The sequence below is a fragment of the Oncorhynchus masou genome, chromosome 15, assembly GCF_036934945.1.
Source record: "Oncorhynchus masou masou isolate Uvic2021 chromosome 15, UVic_Omas_1.1, whole genome shotgun sequence".
NCBI lineage: Eukaryota > Metazoa > Chordata > Actinopteri > Salmoniformes > Salmonidae > Oncorhynchus > Oncorhynchus masou.
Window position 1 is genome coordinate 63,009,863 of NC_088226.1, and position 19,969 is coordinate 63,029,831.

The window sequence follows — 19,969 nt, forward strand, 5'->3', positions numbered from 1 at the left end:
TCAATTTTGCAGGAGAGAAAAAAATGCAGTTGAAAATATATAGATCCATTATAATTTCTACATATTTTCTATCTAGTTTTAGACGTTCAAGCGTGGCGTGGAGTGTTTTTTTTATCCCAAAATAAAAATGTCCCTCCCTCCCAAAAATGTATGAATATAGATTTAATGGGCCACCCCTGCTTTAGAGTATTAGAAAGGAGTCCATCTTGCCATCATTTTACCTGAAAAATCCATAGCTTTAGGAAACCCCACATGATTATTTTAATACCCAAATTAAATATGTAGAGGCATGACTTCTATAACACATTTGCCTCCAGGATACCAGCAGGTTATTGGAATTCAATCAAGGGGAATTAAATATGTCAGCCACCTTGTTAGGCAGCCATTACATAAAGCAACTTCATGCCATTTTCTTCTCCGGGCTGTTTGCTGATCCTGAGGAAATCCATGATAAAACACAACTGTACAAATTGATTGCTGGTAGCTATCATTTATGCAGAAAATACTTACTGAGAGTACATTCATTGTACAAATATTGGCTGAAGAGGGTTGATGGTAAAATTGGTTAAAGGGAAGGATGTTGTTTCTTTGAACACCTGATATCAATACACTCTCCTTTTAAGGGTTCTATTCTAGAACTGAGGTTAAAAAGGTCACTGTCGAAGACCAACCTACATGCCACTGTCTCCGTGGTCGATTTTGTGCAAAGCCAAGGTGAAGTACATTCAAGTACATTCTAAAATCACATACATTTTGCAAGATAGAATGTATACATTAACCTACTGTCAACTACTTTTGGTGTCTTTCTATGACTTAGCTTTTGTTTAAAATACAGTATATTTATTACCAAATACCTGAAACCAAAATGGCATAAGGACTTTCAGAAGCATCATTCATTTTACTCTCAGTTTAAGTGTGTTAATAGTAATGTAGGTCCAAAAACTAGGCCAGAAGAAAGTTCATAAATAAAAGCGGTCAATATAATACATCCACGGCCTCTGAGACTAAAGTCCTACATTTGAACCATTCTGTATTTGTAGTGTTTTCAAACGCCTCATAACTGTTCTAATAAGTTAATATGTTCACACACAGTCAGGTCCAAAATTACTGGCACCCTTGATAAATGCATCTTTCTTGCGATGCAAGACACACCACTGGTGTGTGTGGCCGAAGAGCTCTATTTTCATGTCATCTGACCATAGCACAGGTTCCAATCCAAGTGCCAATGCCGTTTAGAAAACTCTTGGCATTTACATTTGTTGGATGACATGATAATTGAGCTCTTTGGACACAGACACCAGTAGTGGCACATGCAGAAAGAACCCCATACCTACTTTTAAATATAGTCGTGGATCTTTGATGTTATGGGGTCAACGGCATCATGAATTTTACCCAGTACCAGGACATTTTTGCCAAAAACCTGGTTGCCTCTGCCGGGAGGCTGAAACTTGGCCGCAAGTGGATCTTCCAGAAAGACAATCACCCCAAGCACACATCAAAATCCACACAAAAATATTGGTTAGCACAGACAAAGGATATCAAGGATCTGGAAAGATTCTGTATGGAGGAATGGTCTAAGATCCCTCCCAATGTGTTCGCCAATCTAAAATGCATTTTAGAAAAAGGCTCAGTGCCATTAACCTCGAAATGTGAGGTATTGAAAGACATTGAAAACCAGGTTGCCAATAATTATGATCTTAAAAAAAAAAAAGATATTACTTGTTTAACAAAATCTCTTTCTCTGAGCAATTGCGTTTAGTATTACGTAATATAATTTCCCAAAGAATATTAGAAATATTTATTTTTGTAGTGATGTTTCTCATCGTTATCAAGGGTGTCAAGAATTTCACACCCCACCGTATATGATGTTCTGTTTATTTAAAAAGAAATACATTTTTTGGAGCTTAGTATTTTTATTATTTGTTTTTTTGCTCACAAATGTTGGACCCGTATGCCATATGGAAATACTCTATGCAAGTGATTTGATATCCTCTTTGATGTCATTTTACTTTGATGGCACAAAGGCATTTAAATGGCCATGTACGAACAGCATCTAAAGAGCATGATACTCATGTCTTCCAGACTCAAAATCTACAGGAAATATTGTGAAAGTAAACCATGTGTAGCTTGTATATTATTGATAATTTTTCACTAATTATACCAATTAGCCACATCGATGCAACCGGATTGTGTTGACAATGTCAGTTGAAATAAGGAGGAAATAATTAGTTAAATCCATGTTTGTCGAGAGATGTTACTGTAGGATGATATGTTGTAAATCAATGTTCACCTATGTATATGATATTCCCATGAAGTCTCTCTGATAAAGTAAAATCTTTACAGAATCCCAGAGAAAACTTGCATTGAGACTACAGACAGTGGAAGAAGTTGTGTTTAAATTGGCCCACAATAGAGTACATATTTGCCACTCATTGATCCAATACTCCAATGCTGTGGCATAATCCCACCTCTAGGGTTGAACTACTAACAGGACGTTCATACTGCTCGCGACCTCCGTACCATGTTGCTGAAATTATCCTAGTGTGTTTCTTCTGAACAGCATGCAAAACGGCATGTTGGTGGTAGCCTAACCAGCAGCGTCGAAGTTCGCTAGCGCGAGAGCTTCTCTCCCCCATTGGCTATTTCAAAATTAGCCTCGTCCCTTTCTGAGCTTTGGTCGCAAACTGTAGTCGCCAATGAGTAACTCACTAAATGTCTCCCCCTTCCATTGAAAATGGCAGTAGCTTGGTCATTGAATGTAGTTTAAGTGGTTTGAAAAGTAAAACCCCAAATTGTGCAACATTTCCACAAAGGTTATTGGAGAGGGGCTATAAAAGTAGAACACTTAGAACACGTAGAACATATAACCTTTCAGAAATGGGCTCTGTACTATGATCTGAATGCTTTAATTCTGTTCTTTCTTCAATTCATGTTAAATAATTTACTTTTTATGATGAAAAAACTTGTTCAAATGAACAAGAGACCAGAAGGTTAAGGACATAGCTCATTGCCAATCATAAACTGTGGATACACAATGTGACCACATTTTCAGTGTTAAATAAGGTTTTCTACAAAGATACAACATATAAAACTGTTAAATATATAACTTTAGGCTTTTGAAAATACATTTAATGTTTCTTTACCCCAAACAGATATGATGTATTTACTATTTTCCTCCTATTCTTTACTGGTGATAAATGATTTGTTTCTTTCACTATAACCAGTCATGCTGACTGCAAATTGTCCAAATATAGCAATTGAAAATGTATATCTGATTTAATGTATGTTCAAAATAGAGCAGTGAGTATACAAGTACAGTTTAGTAGTCCAAGAGAAACATCATTGACGAATTACACAACGTCTCTTGACTTTTTCCATTCAGTATTCGTCATTCATTTGTACACATTTACTCTGCACAACACGTCACTTTTATCACCATGTGTACATTTGTGGGTATGTCTAGAGTCTGTAATATGGTGAGAGGGAATATGGGATTGCATGTTTCATCAACTTGGAAAAGTCTCTAAACCCTTCATCCCGAAGTCCTCTGTGTCTCCAAAATATGGAGCAGTCGGCTATCTTTTTCTTTGGTCTGTAAAATCACTACAGAGGAGTTGCCAAGCATAAACTCCAAAATAAACATTTTGTCCCGTGTCTCCAAAGTCTAGGTTGGGTCAGATCCAGAAGTTCATGACGACACACATCAGAATTCTCCAAACTCAACTGAAAAATAAGTTCTGTCTCCCAAGGAATAATAGAGCATTGCAGAGTCCATATGTTCCATGTTAAGCTCCAACTCCTGTATTTGGAGTCCGGGCCTTTGGCAACGTAGGTTCTACGTGGCTTCACGCTGCTGCACAGAACAATAGACGGACAGCTGATGATAAGACGATGTATGCTCCACACAGGCAGTGACGATGGACTATGGGAAGCAGCTCACACACCATCCCCTCTCTCTCGCTCGGGAGCGTCTGTCCCCGCCATCATCAGGAGACCTGGGAATCGATAGGAACACAACAGCCGTCAGGGGAGAAGAGGATGCAGGACGACATGCGACATCTGGCTCTGAGAGCCCTTCTGCTTGTGTAAGCAATGTATTTATGGTGATGGCCACCGTCGATAAAATGGCAAGCCCATCACTTCAGGGGACTCAATGCAGCATGTTATGTGTGATTCAGAAAACATTGGGGTTTGACATCAGGAGTCTGAATGTTTTGAGCTGCAGATTATCTCCCCCCCCTATCTTTTGCTCCCCCTCTCTCTTTCCCCCTCTCTCTTTCCCCCTCTCCCCCCCCTCTCTCTCCCCCCTCTCTTTCCCCCTCTCCCCCTCTCTCTCTGTGACAAACACTTTTAAAGATTAACAATACATTTTCCATATCCATGTCTTGTGTTCTATAGATACAATTGCACAGACTGTTCTTTATTCTCCGACTGTACCACGTTCATTTCAGTTAATGAACTTGCTCTAATGATGCCAAGATGTTTCTCAAGTTGAGATTAGACACGCACAAGATGTAAATGAGGTGACGAATACAGTGGCGTGAGGCAGACCTCACTGTCTGACTGAGCCTTGATTCAATTGAATACCATCACTTTCGATGACCCAACAGTACAGGGGTTAAAGAGTGTGACAGATCTTCTCCATACACAGATAGATTTTAAATGTAATCAGAGTTGTTTCGAATTCACTGCGACTTGACACAGCCCTTAATGTACAAAAGATAGTGTGGGGCTCCACACTGCCCTCTAGCCATTTGGTTATGCTAAAAATCATGACAACATCATAGATGAATTGACAAAGTGAAGCAAAATGTCTTCCCTGCGCATTCACAAAGCAATTTAACTGAAGTATGCCTTAGTGCCCTGCATAAGTCACTGCCCCCACACTTACAATACAATGTCATGCAGGCGTCATGTTTCCTACCTCATTGCAATAGAGGGAACAGTATAGAGGTCATTCTTGCTATATTGATGACTGACACTTCAAGCCTCCCCTTGCATCTCAACCACGCGTTACAAACCCTGATATCAAATTAACTCACGTATATCCTTCAACACTATATTGACTGTGTATTTTGTGTTGACTGTACTGTAGTTGTAAGTCATTCTCATTGTCCTGCATGTTTAATGCCCTTTAATCTGTGCATGATGTTAGAAAAATTATTTCCCCCAATTGGACAATAAAATCAGGAGACACACATTATCAAAAATGACCTCACAAGTAAATATTACCTGACAGAGATCCACAAGCAGACTACAAACAATTATAAACTGGGTGGTTCGAGCCCTGAATGCTGATTGGCTGACACCCATGGTATATCAGACGGTATAGCATGGGTATGACAAAACATTTATTTTACTGCTCTAATTACATTGGTAACAAGTTTATAATAGCAGTTTATAATAGCAATAAGACACCACGGCTAAGGGCTGTATCCAGGCACTCCGTGTTGCATCGTGGATAAGAACAGCCCTTAGTTCTGAATAGGCCATATACCACACCCCTCAGCCTTTTTGCTTAAATATACCATGGTTGGTTTTCTTTAGCCATAGATTCATTTGCCTGCTTGAATCCAAATTAGACTACAGTGGAAATCATGCGTAGCACAGACTATAGAAAGAGGGCACGACAAAGGCAGACAGTATATTCATATTTCGGGATAGCACTCAAAGCTTTCTCTAAAAATGAACAACGGAAGATAATATGGGCAGGAAAAATATTTGTGTCCCTTAAAGGGCAGTGTCGTAGTCAATTCCAGGTGAAGCCTTTGAACAAGTGCACCTTTGGGGCGAGTATGCATTGAATAATTCATAACCGTCTTGTAACTGTCTTGTACATCTGTAATAGGAAGTCCAGAGCAGAGGCAAAACAGTACGGTAAGGCCAATGAACCTGGGTTCTAGACCTTTATTTTGGCCCACTGCCAATTGAATCTCCCCTGTATTATTGACTCAAGCTAATTAAACAGGGATCAAATATAAATGTATCTATCATTACAGATATCATTAATGTCATTAATGTCAACATTTCATTGGATGCTGTTGAAATCAAATCAAATTTTATTGGTCACATACACATATTTAGCAGATGTTATTGCGGGTGTAGCAAAATGCTTGTGCTTAGGAGTTAGAAGCAGATCTGCCATGTCTGTCGGCGTCATCTTGCCCAACATCATTACGGAAGAGAAAACAAGTGTGTCATTTGCCATCACAAAGGAGTAATCATGCATATGACATTTAGGGGAAACAGAATTCATCTGTACCTTGCTGTGTCGCTCTAGCCTGCCAGGATCTGCAGTTTGTTGTTTCTCTCCTGTCTGTCCTTGAAAAGTGGTTGACTTTTGCTGTCTGTCTGGCTGGCAAGGCGTTGTGTCTTTGTGTGTGTGTCGTCATAGGGCCTGAAATCACAGGGAGCGTTTCTTGCATTTTTTGGTCATACAAAAAAGGTGCTATCTAGAAGCTTAAATGGTTCTTCGGCTGTCCCCATAGAAGAACCCTTTGAAGAACTCCCTTGGGTTCCATGTAGAACATTCTAAAAGAGTTCTACCTGGAACCAAAAAGGGTTCTCCTATGGACAGCCGCAGAACCAATTTGGAACCCCTTTTTTTAAGTGTATGCATATGGATAAAGCATGGTCTTATACTAAATGAAGAGTGATGCTACCTTTTCTTTGGTTAGATAAAACCCTTTTTTTGAGCTGTGAAAATGTATACTTGGGTTCAAAATGTCAATATAATAATGTTTTTTGTGTGAACAAAAAAAAACTTAACTGTGTAGCAATTGAAACATTCTCTATTGCAGTGCTACACCTATATTGTGTCTCCAGGAATTCCCAGTTATTTGTTTTGATAGAAAAATGATTAGATTTTTGATTGCCCAATGTATAGATACTCATGGCAATGTAGCATAGCTAGCACAGGACAAAGCATAGTGATGTCTGGAAGCATGAGGCAATGACGGCACAACCAGTGGAATACAGGGATACATCCTAAATGCATAAGGATACAGCAATGTTGATACAGACAATAAAGATGAAAGGTGAACCATATGCTCAAGACCAAATATGATTAGTCAACAGAAATACAATGAGCGACACAGTTATTAACACATTGGAAGTAATTCTGAGGAATAAAGTTGTTGTTTCCCGCAGTTAGATAGGGAAAATAGTGTTGACATTGGGAAAATGCTGAGATGAGGTTATCGCTGCCTCTTATGTTCTGACCTATGACCAGTCTATAATGCTTAATGTTAGGATTGGTGATGGGTAGGCAGATCCTACAACCTTGAGTCATTCTGCACTGTGTTCAGACGAACAGCTGTCCCCTCCATGGTGATTGTGTTCGAACTGTGATTTGATTGGTCCTGGTAAAGCCTGGCTGCCCAATGGGATCAATTAGGGAAAGAGAATCAGCTCCACCACAGCCCAGTCTATCTGTCTTCTTATAGATCTCTGTACTGTCCACTCATGCATTCCCCCAATCGGAAGAGCTGGGCACGCACACGCACACACACTCTAATATAGTTCATGTCAATAGTCTTTATTAAAAATGTGTTGCATACATAGGGAAAGAGTTGTGGTCCTGACAGTACATGAAAATGAACCATAACTTCCTTGTCTCTATCTCTTCACATTGACTGTCCATGCCAGCTGCCAAATATGACTGATTACAGTAATCTCATTCCTCAGTGTTAATGATGATGTACCACAGAATGTTCATTTTTAGTCTGCCACACAGTAAAGAGAGAGGTAATAACCGATGAGCTTTATCATATAATTAAGAACTTTCACTGCATCTAGAAATTGAGTGTGAATGTGAATACGGGATGGCAATAACCGCTTTTGGGGTTTTAATAAAATGGATGTTGTTATCTGTCATCATTTTTTTGCGATAAATAATCCTGCTAAAATTAATTGGAAAACAAAAGGGGCTGTGTTTCTTGGGTTTGCACATAATTAAGTTTTGGTAAAAAAATAAATAAAAGGAATTTGTTTTGAGAGCAAAACAAGATGAGATTTGATTGAGTTAAACAGGCAAGCAATTGGCAAATATCTCAAAGCAACAAAAAATGAGCATGTTTGTGCGTTAGCCTGTATCAGCTCTGCCTTATTCTTTGTTGAGCCAAACCTTCTGGTCCAATGCTTTAGCTGATCGTCATATGCAAAGATATTTTGGGCAGGGTTGCTGGTTATGATTGGGGACATTGCCCTGTGTAGGGTGCTGTCTTTCGGGTGGGACTTTAAAATGGGTGTCCTGAATCTCTGTGGTCACTAAAAATCTCACGGTACTTATCCTAAGAGTAGTGGTGTTAACCCTGGTGTCCTGGCTAAATTCCCAATCTGGCCCTCATACCATCACGGTCCCCTTGTCATCCCCAGCTTCCAATTACAATTGGCTCATTCACCCCCCATCCACTCCCATGTAACTATTCCCCACGTTGATGCTGTAAATGAGAATGTGTTCTCTGTAAAATTATTTGTAAAATAAGGGTAAGAAAAAAATAGTTGTTGTAGCAACTGCATAATGCTAGCTAACATAATTGTAGCTAGCACAACATGTATAGCTGATGTGTAAGGTACTTTCACTTGAAACTTGATTTTGTGACATTACATCTCATAGACAATATCTAAAAATGTCAACACAAGTGTGTTAATTCAGGTCAAGACTAGAGTCTGTGCAGTAAGGCCAGTTTCATATGAATTGGGCTTGCTAGCTGCATACCTGCCTGTGTCAACAATGTCTGTGATTAGATTGTGTGGCTGAAGGTATTTATTGAATCAGGATAAGGCCTGCTCTACTCCTCGCCCTTAATGCTCAAAAAAAGTCTAGACAGACGATGACAGCGAGCCTAGACTGCCTGGCATGACAATGAATGACAAAAGACTGAAGCATAGGCTACACAGACACGTGAAGAACATCCACTGCCTCTAAATCATTCTGCTACTTGGAAAATGGGCTTCCATTTCTCTTACCAGCTTGAAGCTTATAAGATGGGAATATTATGTTAAACATGCTGTAATATTGGTGTTCAAATTATCCATGCATTTATATAGCAAAAAGGCTAATTCCTCTGCCATTGATATCCTATTATACTGTCAGAAAAGAACCAGGTATCGTGAGTTGATTTGGCTGGTGACTATCAACTTCCCCTCTACTTCCTCTCTCCGCACTCTCGCTGCATCTCTTTCCTTCTTTCTTTCTGAATCCCTTTCCCTCTCTCTCAGTAATAGTTTCATGCAGGGAAGAACAGACTCTCCCATTGTTAAATTTGTCCAATTACATTGCACCATTTTAGATGCCCATGACACAATATCCAGGTACAAGCACAAGGAATTTGGTTTGAACATGATACTAAGTCTGCGCATGATTCAGCATCCACTGAATGACATAATATATTGCCATACTGTCAGGAACATTAAATCAGGGGATACAAAAAAGCCAAGAGACAGAGATACAACAAGAAAGTCGAAATCATGCTTGTTAATCTTAGGTAAAGTAAAAGATGGATCCGTAAAATAAATATGTAAATTGAATTGAAGAATATGAAGACGTGTTAAGGGCGGCCTATATGAGAATGTTTGGACATTTTAAGAAGATCAGTTTAATGAGTCTAATATTATAACTTTCACACTGTAAAATGCATTTTATATACATTAGATTAGCTTGCTGATTAGCTTGCTGTAAAATTATACTGAGGCTGTAATATTCATCTTTATAGTCTTATAAGAAAAACAGAGTGACTTTTATACACATTAAGCTGCACATATTTGGCAATCATGTACTAAGCTATATGTTAGACCTCAGGGTCCGGTAGAGCTGCTGTTCCCTACAGGAGGCTTTCATTCCAACCCTAACCCAGCACACCTGATTCTACTAATTAGCTGATTATCAGGTGCTACCATGGGAAAGAATCGGAAGCCTGCACATCCAGTGGCTCTCCATGACCAGAGTTAGAGAACGATGGCGCATCTCAATGATATCGAACCAAGTCAAAATGCTCAAGTTTTAATTAAGTATGGAGAAAACAGTTTGCCATAACCACTCCTTATTTCGTGAATTAGAAATCAGTAATGCCTCTGGGTCATTGTGTACTACTTAGTACTGTATAAAATATAAATACATAATCCAATACATGTGGTAACATGCCTAAACATTTTGCAAACATTATGTAATGTGATGTGTTAATGTCCTGCATGTGATTATAACATGTAAAAAAGCACTCAAGCCCAATCCATAGTTTTGAGACCATCCGTAGAAAATGCCCTCGGATGACTTGCACAATAGTTTTAACTTTTTAGTCTGGGGCAAAGGAGTTCAACATAATTGAGTCAAATGTATTCTATAACAACATCTGAATTCATTAGTTTCTGTGTAGTCAGCCACGGCAGGGCTTAACTTTGGAGGTCTGTGTTGTTAAGTTAGGGAAAAAAAGGCTTGTTTTCTTATCCCTACTAAAGCTTTTATGGTTACAGAGCAGAATCCCTTAGCATCGGACACAATTGGCACAAAATGGAGTCTGCCACCGCAATACAGGAGATGGCTCTAACGGTCCACCAAGAGACACCTGTTATTTTAGACAGAATTTACAGGGTTAGTAGCTCCCTTGGCCCCTGTCTATCTTTAAAACAAGCCCCATTGAAAGCAATGGCGCCTGAACAGAGGGTTTCTGCACATAAAATGCTGGACTTTCAAAGCGATGCTTGGGTTGACAGGTTTCATTATTCAGTACCTAGACTGACAGCCCACCAGCCTCCTGTCTCAGGCCGCCAACCATGGCACTGAAAGCCTGAGCATGCATGACTACCCCTCAGACTTCAAGACACTTCTGGAGGGAAATTCAGAGAATTCTACCTGATTCTTTGCGATGTAGAAGACTATCACAGGTGTTTATGATAGTCAGAAGACCTCTATAGGATCTGTATGTTAGCAGAATGTGTATGTTAGCTGCTATTGATAATGGAGAGAAGTACGCAACCTTAATGCAATGACAAATTTGTAAATCATAAGCTTTTAGTTAATGTCTTATCTTTGTATGAATGCTAACAATAAGCTATTAGGTTGATGAGCTGCAGTGCATGTGTTCTGTAAACGCTTTATGGTGTAGATATAAATGAACAACCTTTCTGCCCCATTTATGAACATCAGACAACATGCCAATGATGGGGATGCAAATGAATGTAGCAGAATGACCCTATTGAAATGGAGCTCCTTGATCACCGCTGAAATGGATGCCCTGACAAGAGAGCGACAGAAGTACCATTCAGGGAGTGGCATTAAGTGTGCATGAGTGAGAATTATTTAATCAACACACTTAAGCTTTGGTTTCCTTTCTGTTGTCACATAAAGACACACAAAAAACACACGGTAACACATTGAAATAGCTAGATGGTGCAGCCATACAAAAAGCTAATCACATCAGTCACTGACCACATAGACATACGTGACAAAGACTCATTCAATTGAGGTATCCTGAAAATGACTAGTAGACAGGTGTTAAGGCAGGCCTCTGGACAGGTGTTAAGGCAGGCCTCTGGACAGGTGTTAAGGCAGGCCTCTGGACAGGTGTTAAGGCAGGCCTCTGGACAGGTGTTAAGGCAGGCCTCTGGACAGGTGTTAAGGCAGGCCTCTGGACAAGTGTTAAGGCAGGCCTCTGGACGAGTGTTAAGACAGGCCTCTGGACGAGTGTTAAGACAGGCCTCTGGACACGTCTTATGACAGGTCTCTGAACAGGTCTTATGACAGGTCTCTGGACAGGTCTTATGACAGGTCTCTGGACACGTCTTATGACAGGTCTCTGGACAGGTCTTATGACAGGTCTCTGGACACGTCTTATGGCAGGTCTTGTGACAGGTCCCTGGACAGGTGTTAAGACAGGCCTCTGGATGAGTGTTAAGACAGGCCTCTGGACGAGTGTTAAGACAGGCCTCTGGACGAGTGTTAAGACAGGCCTCTGGACACATCTTATGACAGGTCTCTGAACAGGTCTTATGACAGGTCTCTGGACAGGTCTTATGACAGGTCTCTGGACAGGTCTTATGACAGGTCTCTGGACAGGTCTTATGACAGGTCTCTGGACATGTCTTATGACAGGTCTCTGGACACGTCTTATGACAGGTCTCTGGACACGTCTTATGGCAGGTCTTATGAGAGGTCTCTGGACACGTCTTATGGCAGGTCTTATGAGAGGTCTCTGGACACGTCTTATGACAGGTCTCTGGACACGTCTTATGACAGGTCTTATGAGAGTCTCTGGACAGGTCTTATGAGAGGTCTCTGGACACGTCTTATGGCAGGTCTTATGAGAGGTCTCTGGACAGGTCTTATGAGAGGTCTCTGGACACGTCTTATGACAGGTCTCTGGACACGTCTTATGGCAGGTCTTATGAGAGGTCTCTGGACAGGTGTTAAGACAGGTCTCTGGACAGGTGTTATGACTACGAACTCTGGTCACTTTAACTGTGACAGATTGTGGTCACGAGGCTTGGCAGTCTTGTCTTACCGTGGTGGTCTTCACCCGGCCCCCTGGCTGTGTGCAGGTCCAGCCCGAGTGGTTTACTAAGAGGTCACAGCCCTCGTCATCCAAGCAAGGCGTCATCTCACACCACTGCCGGCTTCTCACAATGAGAGCTGTGGGGAGAGGAAAGAAAGAGGGATGGTTAACTATCGCCGAATCTATCAAACTAATGAAAAAAAAAAGCCTGTGGACAGACAGGGACACAGATAGAGACAGAGGGGAGAGAGAGAAAGAGATAGAGACAAAGAGAGTTAGTGAGTGAGTGAGCAAGAGAGAGAGAGAGATGGAGAGTAGTGAGAGAGAGTGAGAAGGAGAGGAAAGTGATAAACATTGGAGAACATGTAGGATTTGCAGCACAGGGATGGATAGGGGACATGTTATGAAAGACCATTGATCATTGAGCTTATGAAGCAGGAACGCTCTAATGGTCAGCACACTGCTGTATACCATCTGATCTCGGGTTGTTATAATTCACAGCCCACTGGAGGGAACCAACCAATGCCTGCGCTTAGATTTCACGATGGGTTGCGGCAAGGCTCTCTCGACCTTATCAAACCATACTCTTTGATGAAACAAAGTGAATGGTATGTATGTGTGTGTGCGTACGTGTGCGTGTGTGTGTGCATGTGTCTGTGTGTGTGAGAGAGACACCTGCTCAACACTGGAGATTGCAGCCCTCCACAATACCACATTTTGGGAAAGAGTGTGTGTTCAGGTGTTATTAAACCCCATTCCTGTACATTAGCACACTCAGAGGTTAAACAACACACAGCAAGGGTAACCACAACCACAAAGACTACATGAAAATAAAAATGCCTGAATAAAACACGCCAAATTAATAATTAGATCTGTGATTATGAAACAGAACATTTTAGCTCTACAAAGAGCCTTCTCCTCTTGAAGTAGACCTGTTTTATACTTGATCATACACATGTCTATTTATAAGAAACTAGGGCATTCGCACTATCATTTGCATATCATGACATCCCAATTGGCCCTCAGAGAGAGAGGGGGATAGGGAGAAAGAGAGAGAGAGTTGCATATATAGGTCCAGGGGAAAATGATAATTGAGCAGAATATAGCTTATAACAAACAAAAACTAAAGTATGCAAATGGTGGCACGTACAGCATCAGGGAAAAAAGGATTCACCTTTGCACATAAATAAGTTGTATGTGGTGTGTTTACGGATATATTCAATCAATCCTTATCTCAGTCTGCTGTCCCCACATGCTTCAAGAGGGCCACCATTGTTCCTGTTCCCAAGAAAGCTAAGGTAACTGAGCTAAACGACTACCGCCCCGTAGCACTCACTTCCGTCATCATGAAGTGCTTCGAGAGACTTGTCAAGGACCATATCACCTCAAACCCTACCTGACACCCTAGACCCACTCCAATTTGCTTACTGCCCGAATAGGTCCACAGACGACGCAATCGCAACCACACTGCACACTGCCCTAACCCATCTGGACAAGAGGAATACCTATGTGAGAATGCTGTTAATCGACTACAACTCAGCATTTAACAACATAGTACCCTCCAAACTCGTCATCAAGCTCGAGACCCTGGGTCTCGATCCCGTCCTGTGCAACTGGGTACTGGACTTCCTGACAGGCCGCTCCCAGGTGGTGAGGGTAGATAACAACATCTCCACCCCACTGATCCTCAACACTGGGGCCCCACAAGGGTGTGTTCTGAGCCCTCTCCTGTACTCCCTGTTCACCCACTACTGCGTGGCCATGCACGCCTCCAACTCAATCATCAAGTTTGTGGATGACACTACAGTGGTAGGCTTGATTACCAACAACGACGAGACGGCCTACAGGGAGGAGGTGAGGGCCCTCGGAGTGTGGTGTCAGGAAAATAACCTCACACTCAACGTCAACTTAACAAAGGAGATGATTTTGGACTTCAGGACACAACAGAGGGAGCACCCCCCTATCCACATCGACGGGACAGTAGTGGAGAGGGTAGTACGTTTTAAGTTCCTCGGCGTACACATCACGGACAAACTGAATTGGTCAACCCACACAGACAGCGTTGTGAAGAAGGCGCAGCAGCGCCTCTTCAACCTCAGGAGGCTGAAGAAATTCGGCTTGTCACCAAAAGCACTCACAAACTTCTACAGATGCACAATCGAGAGCATCCTGTCGGGCTGTATCACCGACTGGTATGGCAACTGCTCCGCCCACAACCATAAGGCTCTCCAGAGGGTAGTGAGGTCTTCACAACGCATCATCGGGGGCAAACTACCTGCCCTCCAGGACACCTACACCACCCGATGTCACAGGAAGGCCATAAAGATCATCAAGGACAACAACCACCCGAGCCACTGCCTGTTCTCCCCGCTATCATCCAGAAGGCGAGGTCAGTACAGGTGCATCAAAGCAGGGACCGTGAGACTGAAAAACAGCTTCTATCTCAAGGCCATCAGACTGTTAAACAGCCACCACTAACATTGAGTGGCTGCTGCCAACATACTGACTCAACTCCAGCCACTTTAATAATGGAAATTGATTGAAATTGATGTAAAAATGTATCACTAGCCACTTTAAACAATGCCACTTAATATAATGTTTACATACCCTACATTACTCATCTCATATGTATATGTATATACTGTACTCTATATCCTGTACTGCATCTTGCCATCTTTATGTAATACATGTATCACTAGCCACTTTAAACTATGCCTATGCCGTTCTGTACCATCACTCATTCACATATCCTTATGTACATATTCTTTATCCCTTTACACTTGTGTGTATAAGGTAGTAGTTGTGGAATTGTTAGGTTGGTTATTACTGCATTGTCAGAACGAGAAGCACAAGCATTTCGCTACACTCGCATTAACATCTGCTAATCATGTGTATGTGGCAAATAAAATTTGATTTGATTTGATTTAAAGTCAAGGGCAACATTATTGTGCTCACACAGCGAAAGCAAGAACACTGAATTACCACTACAAGCAGTACAAACAAATCAATTGTACAAACTCAATTAAGTTACAGTAGATTCAAACTGTAATCGAAAGGTAAAATACATGTTTTCCTCAAACAGAGGATCTACTGTTGGTTCCTATACCAAATTTGTTTCAATATTGTCATGGGAACACCTGATGCCAATTTTATTTGCATTTTTTTGATGATTGTTTAAAATATATGTTCAATCAATAGGCAGATTAACAGCATTGGACAAATAACAAGAACATTGTAAGCGTATGTCCACCAATTTTCTTAAACAGGACACATGTTGACCCCAGGAAGAGTAGCTGCTGCTTTCACAACACCTAATGGGGATCCTAACAAAACCCCAAATACCAACACATAATCACAAAAAAACTAGACAAGGGTGAAGGGAAAAATAATGAACGTTATAACTTTAAATGAAACAGATCCTTATAATTCACATCCCCGTCCACCTCAATTAAATGTAACTTCTGGAAGTGAACAATTTGCATGGGGAGGCATTTGAATGCCAGAGATATGGATAACAAATTTAGAGGGAGAGGCCAAACCATTTATACTATACAAAACGCATTCAGGTACCCTGCACTAAATTCCTAGCGCGACCAGAGGATGGTATAGAAAATTAAATGGTATATGGACTGCTTAACAAGGTAATACAATTCTCCTTTGGTGAAATTTTACAGTGATAACCTGTTAGCCTCAATTATCAATCTGAATTTCCGTTGAACAACACCATGGTACATGAGACCCTCTCAAAAATGGTCCTTAATTCAATTCTTCCATTTCCGCGTACCTTTATCTGATGTGGTAGGGGGTAGTGGAAGTGATAAGTATATCAATAACACCCAATCACCACGCCGCCCGCCTTCCCGAGGTCATTCCCACCTTCAGATAACAATCAATTCAAGTTATTGTTCTCCTTCATTATCCCACCATTAGCTGTGGCGGCCACTCAACTGAAACAGCTGGGGATCCAAAGGCAATCTCTGTTGTGGAATAATAATCATGAAAAGAAGAAGAAAAAACCTGGATGTAATCTACCTACATGAAGGTGTGTGTGTGTGAGAGTGCAGATGGAGAGGAGGTGGGCGTGGATGGGGGCACAGTTCATCTTGTGGAGATAAGACAGAAATAACATTATTACATCCACCAGTGGGGTAGTATGTCTGTGAAATAGCATATCACTGAGCCGTCAACAGCTGCCGCCCCGGGTGATAAATCCTGCTTAATATGGTGTGAAGCCGGGGGTCTGCCAAGATAGGGGCTGGGGCTGCTAATCTGCGCCAAGGACAGGACAGGGAATACAGAGAAAACACACCAGCTCCTTTCCTATACCTGTATATTTACTGCCTCTATACAATACCACAGTGCAGAGGCCGTAAATGCAACATATTCATTTTGCAGCCTTTTCTGTAGGCAGCGATGGGCAGTATTTCTGTTAAATGTATTTGAAATATGTATTCCAAGTAACTTTATGTATTTTCTAACAAGATACTCTCGAGAGCTGTACTTTCTATAGTCTATATAGACTAACATGTACCCCCGCACATTGACTCGGTGCCGGTACCCTCTGTATCCCTCGACTACATATTTTTTTCACTTTAGTTTATTTTGTATATATTTTCTTAACTCTATTACTTGAAGCGTGTGAATTTTTTCAGCTTTTTGATAAAAATCGCGCAGAATTTCAACGTCCTGCTACTCATGCCAGGAATATAGTATATGCATATAATTAGTATGTGTGGATAGAAAACACTCTGAAGTTTCTAAAACTGCAAAGGTATTCTCTGTGCGTGCCCTAGAACGTGAGCTACAGGTAAAACCAAGATGAAACGGCATCCAGGAAATCAGCAGGATTTTTGAGGCTCCGTTTTCCATTATCTCCTTATATGGCTGTGAATGCGAGAGGAATGAGCCTGCCCTTTCTGTCGTTTCCCCAAGGTGTCTGCAGCATTGTGACGTATTTGTAGGCATATCATTGGAAGATTGACCATAAGAGACCACATTTACCAGGTGTCCACCCGGTGTCCTGCGCCGAAATTGGTGCGCAAACCTCAGCTGCAAGTATTTTTCCATGGAATTCAGAGAAGAAAGCAGGCTTCCACGAACGATATATCAATGAAGAGATATGTGAAAAAACACCTTGAGGATTGATTCCAAACAACGTTTGCCATGTTTCGGTCGATATTATGGAGTTAATTCGGAAAAAGTTTGACGTTGTTGGTGACTGAATTTTCGGTTTGTTTCGGTAGCCAAATGTGATGTACAAAACGGAGCGATTTCTCCTACACAAAGATTCTTTCAGGAAAAACAGAACATTTGCTATGTAACTGAGAGTCTCCTCATTGAAAACATCTGAAGCTCTTCAAAGGTAAATGATTTTATTTATTTGGTTATCTGGTTTTTGTGAAAATGTTGCGTGCTAAATGCTACTCAAAATGCTAAGCTAGCTTAGCATACTCTTACACAAATTAGTGAATTGCTATGGTTCAAAAGCATATTTTGAAAATCTGAGATGACAGTGTTGTTAAGAAAAGGCTAAGCTTGAGAGCAGGCGCATTATTTTCATTTTATTTGCGATTTTCAGAAATCGTTAACGTTACGTTATGCTAATGAGCTTGAGGCTATAACTGTATACAGGTTTTTTTCATAGCCAAACGTGAACAAAACGGAGCGATTTGTCCTACACAAATAATATTTTTTTGAAAAACTGTACATTTGCTATCTAACTGAGAGTCTCCTCATTGAAAACATCTGAAGTTCTTCAAAGGTAAATGATTTTATTTGAATGATTTTCTTGTTTTTGTGAAAATGTTGCTGGCTGAATTCTGGGCTTATAGCTATGTTAGCAATCAATACTCTTACACAAATGCTTGTTTAGCTATGGTTGAAAAGCATAATTTGAAAATCTGAGATGACAGTGTTGTTAACAAAAGTCTAAGCTTGAGAGCAAATATATTTATTTCATTTCATTTGCGATTTTCATGAATAGTTAACGTTGCGTTATGCTAATGAGCTTGAGGCTATAAATAGAATCCCGGATCCGGGATTGCGCGACGCAACAGGTTAAATCATGTCTGTGACTATAACAGAATGTGTGTAGCAGGCAAAACCCCAAGGAAAACTGTTCACAAAAAACTAAACAAAATATCCCTCCGCCAGTTCTCTGTATTGTCTATGGCAAGAGAAAATAGATTAGCGCCCAGTTCCTACAGCTTCCACACGATGTCGCCAGTGTTGGGAATTGGGTTGAAGTTAATCCTTGGTGAAATGAGGAATAGGCACTTCCTGTCATCGGGTACACCGGGGGAAGTTATGAAGGAGAGAATATCGACCATGATTTCAAGACTTGCTGCTATTGAATACAGATCGCCCCGTGATCAATTTGATCGATTATTAACGTTTACTAATACCTAAAGTTGGATTACAAAAGCAGTTTGAAGTGTTTTGTCAAAGTATATAGGCAACTTTCTTAATTTAAAAAAATGACGTTGCGTTTTGAAAGCTGTTTTTTCCTGGATCAGACGGGCTTCATAAATGGACATTTTGGGTATACATGGACGGATTTAATCAAAAGAAAGACCCAATTGTGATGTTTAAGGGACATATTGGAGTGCCAACAAAGAAGCTCGTCAAAGGTAATGAATGTTTTATATTTTATTTCTGCGTTTTGTGTATGGCCGGCTACGCTAATTCTTTTGTTTACGTCCCCTTCAGGTATTTCGGGGGGTTGCATGCTATCAGATAATAGTTTCTCATGCTTTCGCCGAAAAGCATTTTAAAAATCTGACATGTTGGCTAGATTCACAACGAGTGTAGCTTTAATTGAGTACCCTGCATGTGTGTTTTAATGAAAGTTTGAGTTTTATCGAGTACTATTAGTTGTCACTCTGAAATTTCCCCTGATGTTGATCCCTGTACAGGGACAGCAGCCATAACTCGTTAAGGGCTTGTACGTAAGCATTTCGCGGTAAGGTAGTATTCGGCATATGTGACACATTTGATTTGATAAGTGTCTGTTAAATGACAAAATGTAAATGGTAAAACATACACGTAAAACATGCTGAGTATTATTCTAATGACCTCCACCCCTAAAACAAGGCCAATAGTAATAGCTAGTGTGCTTTGCAGTTGTTCATTTTTACATTTGAATAACAATGTTGGTCATTTAGCAGATGCTCGTATGCAGAGCGAATTACAGGTAGTGCATTCAACTGAGGTAGTGTCACGTCCTGACCATAGAAAACCTTTATTTTCTATGGTGGAGTAGGTCAGGGCGTGACTGCTGGATGTTCCAGTTTATTATTTATTTGTGTAGTCTAATTTTTGTATTTCTATGTTGGCCTGGTATGGTTCCCAATCAGAGGCAGCTGTCTATCGTTGTCTCTGATTGGGAATCATATTTAACCTCTTTGAACTCTAGGGGCGCAATTTCATTTTTGGATGAAAAACGTTCCCGTTTTAAACAAGATATTTTGTCACAAAAAGAT

At 40.8% G+C, this 19,969-nt stretch overlaps 1 protein-coding gene across 1 annotated transcript in view; it reads right to left on the bottom strand.

The window, feature by feature from the left end:
* Nucleotides 1–482: 482 nt before the first annotated feature.
* The window catches only part of LOC135556628 (chemokine-like protein TAFA-5), a 123,167-nt gene continuing 103,680 nt past the window's right edge, over nt 483–19,969 (bottom strand). The window contains exons 3-4 of the mRNA XM_064989983.1: nt 12,498–12,625; nt 483–3,995 (exon numbers count right to left, since the gene is read on the bottom strand). Of these exons, the coding sequence (XP_064846055.1) occupies nt 3,987–3,995; nt 12,498–12,625 (137 nt within the window). The 3' untranslated portion in view covers nt 483–3,986. The remainder of the gene's footprint in view (nt 3,996–12,497; nt 12,626–19,969) is intronic.